General features: G+C 33.9%; 1 protein-coding gene across 1 annotated transcript; it reads left to right on the top strand.

Moving 5' to 3' along the window:
* Positions 1-2,605: 2,605 nt before the first annotated feature.
* On the top strand, positions 2,606-3,583 carry LOC104849743 (olfactory receptor 4F15-like). The gene has a single exon (XM_010606270.1). The coding sequence runs from the start codon at positions 2,606-2,608 to the stop codon at positions 3,581-3,583; it is 978 nt and encodes a 325-aa protein (XP_010604572.1).
* The last annotated feature ends 7,413 nt before the right edge of the window (positions 3,584-10,996 follow it).

Here is a 10,996-nt window from a genome sequence, read left to right as displayed (position 1 = left end):
AGAAAAAAAAAAAAAAAAAAAAAAAAAAAAAAAAAAAAAAAAGTGTAAGTATTAGCCAATAATTTAACTACTATCAAGTTATTCTACAATACGTTAAGTTGGATTCTGAGTTTTCAAAATCTCACCTGTTCACATTACAAATATAATTTTATTAGCTCCAATATATTAGGATACATTTTTCCTAGCTGAAATGAAAAACATTATTAGACTGTTTGAGTTTTCTGTTTCAGACTACTCTGGGGCTAAGTACAATGTACCTCTCTGCTGACCACAGGCCTGCAACATAAATTATATTCTCTTTGCTTTCATAGAGATTTTAAATAGTTTGTGGGTTACAAACCTAAATGGCTTTTGGGGAAAAACTGGCAGGGGTCAGGTGCTATGCTACTGCTTTGCTATGGGGAAAGTCTTTCTTGGGAAGTGGTTTTAACATGGAGGGCAGTGTCAAGAATTCATTTGTCTACTTTCAATCTTATTTGTAATACATTATGTCTAAAACTTGTAAACTTTGGACTAATCTATAGTGATTTATGTTTCTCTTTTCATTACTTTAAAAAATTTTTATTTTAAAAATCTTCCTATTCTTTCATCAGTTTTAACTTTGGATTGTTTTTTACATTTCAGTGTGCTCACTTAAAGAAATATTTATAGAGTTCCTAACAGTACCAGAAAAATGCACAAGGCTCTAGAGGTATAAGAAAAATAAGCAAAATCTTTGACCTTGAAAAGTTCTCTCTGGGTACAGAGAGGGAAAGAGCATCAGTGTCATGAGGTCAGTGATGTGATAAAGGTGTGCTCATGATGCTATCAAACTGAAATGAGGACCATAGAACACAGCAGTAGTTTTCACCAACGAGAATTAACTGAGACATTTTCAAAAACTGAAATGAGGACCATAGAACACAGCGGTAGTTTTCACCAATGAGAATTAACTGAGACTCTTGGCTCATTGTCTAGGGCTTGATTTAATTAGTCTAGTGTGGTGGCATTATTTTTAAAAGCTCCCCTACCACTCTCCATCTGGAAGTTACTGTACCACTAACTAAGCTGCTATAATTTCTCAAATACAACAAACATGGGATTCTTTATTCTATATGCTGTTAATTCCTTTTTGAAATTAACCATTCCATTCTTCATTCCTATCTGCAACTCTTAAGTTTTTATCAAATACTACTTCCGTAGAGAGATTTTCCCAAATCCTAACAGGTAGGTTTAAGGGTGTTTGTTTTTTCCGTGTTTCTGCCTGCAGCCTTGACTAAAAGCATTAATAATGTCTTTACTAGAGCTATTATCCACATGGCTTAAGTGCCTTGTTTGTATGTGTGTGTGTATGTCTGTGTATGGTTTAAGCTCCTTGGGCAAGGTCTGGCATATGGGCAAAAGAACGTGCTGAAGAAATCACTCCTTGCTTTCAAGGGACTTACAATTTAAAGGACTTTTTCTTTTTAAACAACTCTGGTGTTACTTTGAAGGTTGTACACTGTAAATCATTTTTTAATGGAAAAGATTTTCAAGTAATTGATCCTGTCTTTTCTGCCTGAAGTGTGCTTAAGCTGATAATGTCCATGATTTTGTTTGTGTTCAGATTTCATATTCTGCCTCATTTAAAGCCATCAATGAGCAAGTGACAAATGGCAGATAAAATCGCCAAATATGATATTCTTTAAACATTAAGTTTCAGTTTTGTTTCCTCTCCAGTGAATTATCATAAGCATTTTGTTTTGGTTTTCTTCATCAAACCATTTGGGTTCCCCGGATAATTCTCCTGACCACATGATCAAATTTGATTAAGTCCAGATTACTTGGCCATTATTCTTCAATTCTGCTAATCAACCACTGTTTTGATTTTTCAGATTTATATGCAAGTTGAAGTTCAGCTACAAAAAGATACCAATTATTTGAAAATTATGCAGTCTTGGAACAGGTAGGCTGAAAGATGGGAAAGTGAGGGTAACAACAAGAAAACATTGGATTTAAGCTATTAAATTTGGTTTCATAAAACTAGTCTAGTGGCATAATCTCCATTTGTAGATATCAGTTACATTTATGGTTGTGGTCAGGTAGGTTAAAGTATAGGGAGGAATACAGGATATTATGGGGGTACATAAGCAGCTATAGTGAAGAATGGCAAATAACTGACTTTGACTTTTACCTGGCAGAAAAATATGTTTCATATATATGCTATTTTAATCTTTGGTTTATTAGTAAGGCATTCATTTTCTCTAGTTTCTTCCATTATGATCCTTAGCATGGATGAGAATCTATTCTAGGAAAGTGACCAAATCCATCGGTTAACAATTATTCCACTAACAGCACGTTAACCAATAGTCTTTGTGTTTCATCAGGTGCAACATGTGTGCCACTCCAGTAGAATACTCACCATTCCTTGTGATAATGAGCCATGAGGAAACTAATTTACTGTCATATGTAATAATAGCACTAGTGGCCAACAGAATGTTTTTTGTTTTTTTATGAAATGCTCAGGTAATATTTGGCTTCATAATTTATATGCTTTTTCATAGAGGGTATTAATAAAATCCTATTAATTTGAATTTTCTCATTTTTCTCTTTATATAACATGAAATTGAACCTATCTAAAGAACCAATGAATGGAGCAAACCAATCCATAGTATCTGAATTTGTACTCCTGGGACTCTCCAATTCCTGGAAGATTCAGGTTTTTCTTTTTTTCTTTTCTTGTCTCTTCTATTTATCCAGTTTGATAGGAAATCTCCTCATAGTCATCACTGTAATTTCTGACCCTGACTTGCATTCCCCCATGTATTTTCTGCTGGCCAATCTCTCTGTCATTGATCTTATATTTTGCTCCATTGCCACACCAAAGATGATTAGTGATCTTTTTAGGAAGCTGAAAGTCATCTCCTTTGGGGGCTGTATAGCTCAGATATTCTTTAGCCATGCTGTTGGAGGCACTGAGATGGCCCTGCTCACAGCCATGGCCTTTGACAGGTATGTAGCTATATGTAAGCCACTGCACTACTTGGCTATCATGAGCCCGCGGGTATGCATTTTTATTTTAGTAGCTGCCTGGACTATTGGTCTCATTCATTCATCAGTCCAGTTGACTTTTGTGGTAAACTTGCCCTTCTGTGGCCCTAATGTGTTGGACAGCTTTTACTGTGACCTTCTTCACCTCATTAAACTTGCTTGCATAGATACTTATAAGTTACACTTCATGGTCACTGCTAACAGTGGGTTCATTTCCTTGGGTGCACTGTTCATGCTCCTGTTCTCATACTTCTTCCTCCTGGCTACTCTTAAAAAACATTCCTTAGGCAGTTCATCCAAGGCTGTTTCCACTCTGTCTGCTCATATTACTGTGGTGGTTTTATTCTTTGGTCCACTTATTTTTTTCTATACGTGGCCCTCTCCAAAAGATATGGACAAATTTCTAGCCTTATTTGATGCAGTTTTGACTCCTTTCCTAAACCCAGTCATCTACACATTTAGGAGTAGAGGAATGAGGGTAGCAATGAGGAAGGTGTTCAGGCAGCTCTTGGGTGTTAGAAAACCGTGTCTTGGTGGAAAGACAGAATCTCCAAGTGACTCCTGGAAATCATAATGGCCAATCCACTTGAAGAGGGACTTTCTACTTGGCATTACTTTGAGTGCTCACAGACATTCATCATCTATATGGGTATCTATTTTGTCCCCTTGGAAGAATGTGTGATATTCTTTCTTGAAAAGAAAGTTAGATATAAAAAAATGTACTACCCTAGAAGTAAAGATTATCTTAGTTCTATCTTTCTAATTACCAAAGAACAGTGCCAATGGTAGTTCTCACACATGCCAATGATGTAAATAAGTTTGTTTCTGAGGATAACTTGTCTCAAGCTGTACTGCCCTATAATTATATAATTGGTAACACTATGCCTTGTCTGTTTACATCCTACATCTCCTTTTTGATTTGTTCTGCTTTGTTATCACAACCATTTAGTTATAAGTAAAAATATTAATTATCTTTGAGATTTGTGATCACATACAGTCCAATCCTCAGATCTTGCTTCCATAATTTGTTCCATAGCTGAAGATTGTTACTTATTTTTTAATCAAACAGATTGTGTATTGATAAATGTTTTGTAAGGGGCTAGATTCTAAAGTGTTTTCCTCTTTGAGCTATATGATTTTGTTGCAGCCACCGGATTTTGCTGTGGCAATGTGAAAACAGCCACAGACAAGACAAAAATGAATGGATATGCCTGGGATCCAATGCGAATTTATTTACAGAAACAGCAGTAGGCTGGATTTTACCCAATGGTGAGAGTCAACTACCCCTGAAGTAATTGTGCCTAGAGGGTAGGTACCTATTCTCCCAAATATCATAGTCTTTGTCTTACAGCGAGAGTCTAAAATGAAAAGCAGGATATTATAACACAACATTTTCAGTTAAAATAGAGATTCAGATTTTAATAGCATGAAGTAACATGTTGTGGCAATTCATATAGTTCACTTAACCACTCTGAAATTATATTCTTTCTTTAAAAGAGGCAACAGAACTCAGTTTTGTGCTGATGATTAAGTCAAATGGTATTTGAAAAGGCTTTATCCTTTAAAAATTAGCCTGGGTTCCTTTCCTGAATTGTGATTATCTGCTTTAAGTCTGTCGATTTAAAAGAAAATTTATCTTGTAGTTTATGCATCACACATTAAGTTTATCATCTACTTTTTCTTTATGTTTCATGCTCTTGCAAACAAAAATTATCTTATGATTATTCTCCTGGATCTTGTGTTACATTTATTATGAGGTATACTTTCATATCTTTGTGTCACCTGTAGAACTGAAGATTTTTTTCCTTTCTTCTTTTCATTTGTAAACGTAATAATAACTAATATTCATTTAGTAACTATCAAATGCCAGGCATTGCTTTTAGTTTTACCTCTCAATTCATTTTATCCTTACAACAGCTTTTGGATGGAAACTACCATTATCCTCATTTCACAAATTGGGAGATGGAAGAACAAAGAGGTCAAGTAATTTATCAAAGTTTAGTAAATGGTAGGTTTAGACTTGAACCCAGGCAGTGTGCCTCCACAACCTGGATTCCTAATCATTTTGTTACTTCTTTTTAATATTAATGCTGGTGAACCCTACCTGAAATTTATTCATTTCAGGCCAATTTTCTATACCTTTCCCCCGCTATATTCATACCAATGCCTACTAGATGGTAAAATAATTATAAAATAAGTAAATTATTTTATGACCATATGATGTGGAATTATGTGCATGGTTTAGCTAATAATATGCAAATAAATTAAAAAGTGAAAAAGGAGGAAATACAACAATTATGAATTGAATGTTTGAGGTTTGTGCAGTGGCAGTATATAGGTTTATCTGAGGTGTGATTATTGCTAATTGAAAAACTGGATATTTGTAAGCTGAACTGTCAATAGTAATGTTTTCTAAGGTTGGAGAAAATAGATGACCTTTACTGTCTTCTTGCATTTATCTGTTAATTTTAATTTTTGCATTTATTTATTTAAAATAGAATGTATACAATTTATTATGTACATACCATTTTGAAATATGTATATATTTGAGGAATGGCTAAATTATGTTAAGTAACATGTATTATTTTATATTCTTTATCACTTTTTTGTGGTGAGAACTCTTAAAAAATCAATTCTCTTAACAATTTTCAAGAATAAAGTATTATCTATAGTCCATATGTTGTACAACAGATGTCTTGAACTTACTTTTCCTAACTAAAATTTTCTATTTGATAAATCCACTCATCTTACCTACCTTGTGATAATCACCATTGTACCTTCTATTCTTTTTAATTTGAAAGTTTCTAGACCTCACATGTAAGTAATGCCATGTGTTATTTGACTTTCTGTGCCTGGTTTGTTTTAGTTAATATAATGCCCTCTAGGTGCATCCACATTGCTTAAAATTGTGGAGACTTTGTGGAAACCGGCATCCTTGTGGATGATGGTATTGTATGTCTAAGAATGGTATTAGTTTCCTGATTTTTCTTCAGCCAGTCTATTATTGGTGCACAGAAAAGCTACTTTTTTGTGTGTCTGTTGACTCTTATCCTGGTACTTTACTGAATTTATCAGTTCTATTGTCTACTACAGGGTTTTGTCGGTATAAAATCATATTATCTTTTTTTTTCAGCCTTAATTGAATTTATTGGTACATTTTAGGGATACAGTGCAGTTACATTCATTGTTGGGATCTTGTACCTCTACATGACAAGTCTTGATTCTCATTTTTTCTACCTTACCTCTGCCCTCAAATCATATTATCTTTAAAAGGGGTAATTTAATTTAATTTTTCCTTTTCTTTCTTTCTTTTTTTTTCTTTCTTTTTTTTTTTTTGGTACTGGGGATCAAATTCCAGTCCTTGTGCTTGTGAGGCAGGCAGCAGAACCACTGAGCTAAATCCCTGGCCCTATTTGTATCCCTTTTTATATTTCTCCTGCCTAAAATTTCTATAACTCTACTGAAGAGCAGACAAAGTGGACACTCCTGTTTGTGATCTTAGAGAAAATGTTTTCTGTTTTCTCCCATTCAGTATGATGTTGACTATGGGTTTTCTGTAGGTAGCTTGCATTATATTAAGATATTTCTATACTTAATATATTCAGGGTTTTTATCATGAAAGAGTGTTAAATTTCATTAACTTTTTTATGCAGCTGTTGACATGATCATGTGATTTTAGTCCATTATTCTATTTTCCTGTAATGTTTATTGATTTGTATATATTGAACTATTGTGCATCCCTGGAATGAACCAAATTGGCTTATTGTGTATGATTCTTTAATGTTCCATTTGTTTTGATTTGCAAGTATTTTGAGAATTTTTGTATCTATGTTCACCAAGGATACAGTGTGCAGTTTTCTATTTTTGGTTGTTTTGTCCTCATCCTCATTGTGTTTTTTTTTTCAGTACTCTGTATATTTTGATTTCTTTAGAACAGGTTAGAGGTGCTTTGTTTTGTTTCATTAGTGTCCTTTCCCTTGATTATTTGTGATCCTATGCCCTTCAGTTGATGTGTGCATATTTGAAGAAATTGGAGTCACTTAGTTTTTACACCTTTGATATATCAGGGTAATGGTACCTTTATAAAACCATTTTGAAAGTATTGCTTCCACATCATCTTTTTAAAAGCCTGGGAAAAACTGCTGTTAATTCCACCTTAAATGTTTGATAGAATTCACTAGGGAGCAATTGAGTGCTGGAGTATTTTCCTTTGACAAGCTTTTGATTACTGATTTAATCTGCTTTATCCTTATTGATCTGTTCAGATTTTCTTTTTTGATGTTTTGTCTTGGTAAGCTGTGTGTTTCTAGGAGCTCATCTACCTCTTTGAGGTTATTCATGTTTTTGCAAATAGTTATTCAGAGTACCTCTTTTTGTGTTTCTGTGGTATCAATTATGTTTCCTTTTGCGTTTGTTTATTTTTTGAGATTTTAAAAATTAGGTTGTGTAGGTAAAGGTGTGCCAATTTTGCTTATTTTTTTTCATTAAGTTTATTGGTACTTTTTAGGCATACAGTACAGTTATATTCATCATTGGGGTCTTGTACCTTTACATGATGTGTCTTGATTCTTATTTTTCCCCCATTCCCCTGCCCTCTCTTCACCCTCTCCATGCTTTCCTATTTACAAAGACTTTGCTTCCAGTTTTTCCCTTTTTTCATATTTTTGCTTATATATTTTCAATAAAACAGTTTTCTTTTTTTAATAGTTTTTCTATTCTGCATTTTTGTTCTAATATTTATTATTTCTTTCCTTTGAAGACTTTGGGCTTACTTTGATATTTGGTTCCTCATTCTTGGTGTTTTAAAGTTAGGATGCTTATTTTTGAGTCCCATTCTTTCTGTTAGAGGCACACATTACAATAAAATTCCTTCTTAAAACTATTTCTATATTTCTTAAACTTTATGGTTACCTTTCTCTTTACATTTCTTTTTTGACACACGAGTTAAAACCACTTTATTTAATTTTATAATTCTGTCTTTCATCGATTTGTAATTTCATACTACAGTAATCTTTTTTAGCACTGAGGATTTAACCCAGGATCTTCTCACTGAAATACATCTCCAGCCTTTTTTTGTTTTTTATTTTGAGATACAGGCTGGTCTTGAACTTGCCATTCTCCTGCCTTAGCATCCCAGTGTGTGGGGATTACAAAAGTGTGCCACCTCACCCAGCTAATTTCATAGTAATATAGTCAGAAAAGGCATTTCCTGTGGTTTTAGTCTTAAATGTCTCAAAAATGTTTTGTAGTACAGTATATAATGTATCTTGAATGTCCTCATGTGCTTGAGAAAAATATATATTTTGATGCTGCTGGGCGAACACCTTACCACCTTATTCACTGGATGGTGGTACCTTGCAACTCCTCACTCATCCCAATGTCAAGATGACCATGAATAGTAAATATTTTTAATAGATTCAGGAAATAACAACAACATAACTAAAGATACTCATAAAATAGGCCTTTCAGAACTGCTTCAGAAAGTAACAAAAATGATGGGATAATTGTTTTTAAAGCAAGGGGGGATAATTTAAAGAGGGTTGATGACTATGTATCTTTAATACATTTCTTTCTAATTGAAATATTATTTTTAATTTTAATGTGATTATCTTCTATCATACCTCATATTTTTGATATTAATTGATATCCTTTTCTTTCTGCTTGAATAATTTCTTTAGCATTTCTTGTAAGATAGGCATAGTGGTAGTAAACTCTCTTTTGGCTTCCGTTTGTCTAGAGAAGTCTTTATTATACCTTTGATTTTGAAAGACAGTTTTCTTAAGTTATTTATTTCATTGGTAGGTTTTTTTCTTTCAGCATTTTTAGGATATCATCCCACTCTGTCCTGGAATCTACAGAAAATCTGGTTTCCAGCTTTATGGGAACTTCCTTGTATGTGATTTGCTTCTTTTTATTTTCTGCTTTCAGTGATCTCTCTTTGCCTTTCTGCTTTTAAGGATCTCTCTTTGCCTTTGATTTTTGAAGATTTGATTATAATATGTTTTGGTATAGTATTGTTTCATGTGAATCTGTTGGAGATCTATTACCTTTTAGATTTGTCTTTCCCTAGATGTGGGAATGTTTCTGGTATTGTTTCTTTCAATATACTTTCCGTTCACTTGTCTTTTTTATTTTTTGAACTTCTATGATTCTTAAATTTGTTCTTTTGATGCTCTCTGATAAGTCTTATGAGCTTTATTCATTGTTTTTCTGCCAAATCTTCTTACTGTATATTTTCAAATACATTTTGAGTCACTGATTTTTTCTTTTGATTAATTGTTCTGTAAGACTCTATATTCACATTTTCATTTCTTTCACTATGTTCCTCAGCTGCAGAACATGTATTTTTAAAAAATCAATATTTTCTGTTAAATCTAATTTAATCTTTTATTTTCCAAATTTTGTTGAACTGTTGTCTCTGTTTTCTTTGATTTCACTGTTTTCTTTAAACACTTATTTTGAATCCTTTGTTAAGCAGCTGCATATCTCTGTTTTTTGTGATTAGCTTTGAATTTAATATACTCTTTTGGTATTGTATTTCTTTGGAATTTTATGTTTCTTATTGCCTTATGTTGATCTCTGTGCATTTGATGGAGCAATCACCACTTTCAAATTCTTAGAGGAGTTCACTAAGGAAAGAACTCTCCAATAAAAGGGTGCTTTCTAGGTGGTTTATAGTGATTTTAGCATAGATGAGAGGATAGTTGTGGAGAGGCCTGCTTTTAGGATGGTTGCTGATGTCTCTTTTTCTCCCACTGGGAAAGCTATGGCTGAGAGGATTTCTATGGTACTGGGTCAGGCCTGGAGGCTCATTCATAGTTGTGGCAGGATAGGTGTTTGATAAGTGGATGAAAAGGTTTGGCCAAGGAGATAAGACTTAAAACAAGGAACACGTAGAGGGACTACTACTAGGATCTGAGGTGGTAATGAAACAAGTGCCTCATGTGCAAACAGTCAGTGTCACACTGGCAACAGTATGTGAGGTTAGGTTACTGGAAAGTCCAGCAGGGAGCCAAGAAGGGGTGTATAACAGTGTACAAAGGGCCCAGGGTGGGACCTTGCTACCTATTGTACCTGAGCCAGTGTCTAGATGATGATTCTATGCAACAAAAACTTGGTTCTAAGGCTTATGTGTGTCAAGCAGCTCACTATGGCAAATGTTCCAGTGTTTGAGAGGTAGACTGATACAGTGTAGCCACAGAACCTGAATTTGAAGTGTGGGAAATTGTAGAGTGGCTTCGGCTTGAACATCAGTGAACACAAGAGTTTGGGAGAGGTGGTAGCTCATTTTCTTAAGTGACTTAGCAGCAGTACTTTCTGGAGAATGGTAGTAGTTTCTGCAGCCCTATCTCCCTCTCTGGGTCCCTCAACTTAAATGGCTATTGGTTATCTCCATGGTCAAAGATGTTGGAGTCCTCTGTGGATCAGGTTACTGAGGACCATAGTGGTTACTATTGGGGATCATAGTGGTTCCTATTGCATGGCTAATAACGGATAGCCTCAGTGATTAGGCTTTCTTCTTGTCACCTCCTCACAAATTGGGTATAGTGATTTACCAGTAATCTATTCTGTGCGGCATTGTATATAGTATTTTATATATATTATACTATATATACTATACTATATATGCACTATATATAATCTCTATAGATTAATCTATATATAAAATCAATCAATCTATCTATCTGTCTATCTATCTATCTATCTATCTATCTATTCTTTCCCTCTCTTGCATGCCCTCCCCAATGTCTCTAAGGAATCCTCAATTGGCCCTTGATACCTCTCAGGGTTATTTTAATTTATTAGTATCTATCTTTATATCCATCTATCTACCATCTATCCATATCTATCTAATTTTTCAGTGAGATGAATTCTGGCACCTTCTATTTTTCCATCTTAGTAACATCAATGAGTGATTGATTTATTTAAAAATGTTCTTGTTTCGAATTTAAAAATAATTTTTATTTTAAAAAGTCAATATGTGCAT

This window comes from Fukomys damarensis, unplaced genomic scaffold (genome assembly GCF_012274545.1).
Source record: "Fukomys damarensis isolate Sample0158 unplaced genomic scaffold, DMR_v1.0_HiC HiC_scaffold_17, whole genome shotgun sequence".
In the NCBI taxonomy this organism is placed as follows: domain Eukaryota; kingdom Metazoa; phylum Chordata; class Mammalia; order Rodentia; family Bathyergidae; genus Fukomys; species Fukomys damarensis.
Note: the sequence above shows the minus strand (reverse complement) of the source record. Positions and strands in the feature narration are given on the sequence as shown.

Excerpts from the sequence above, each read along its gene's own strand:
- LOC104849743 (XM_010606270.1), top strand. The coding sequence starts at position 2,606 with ATGAATGGAGCAAACCAATCCATAGTATCTGAATTTGTACTCCTGGGA.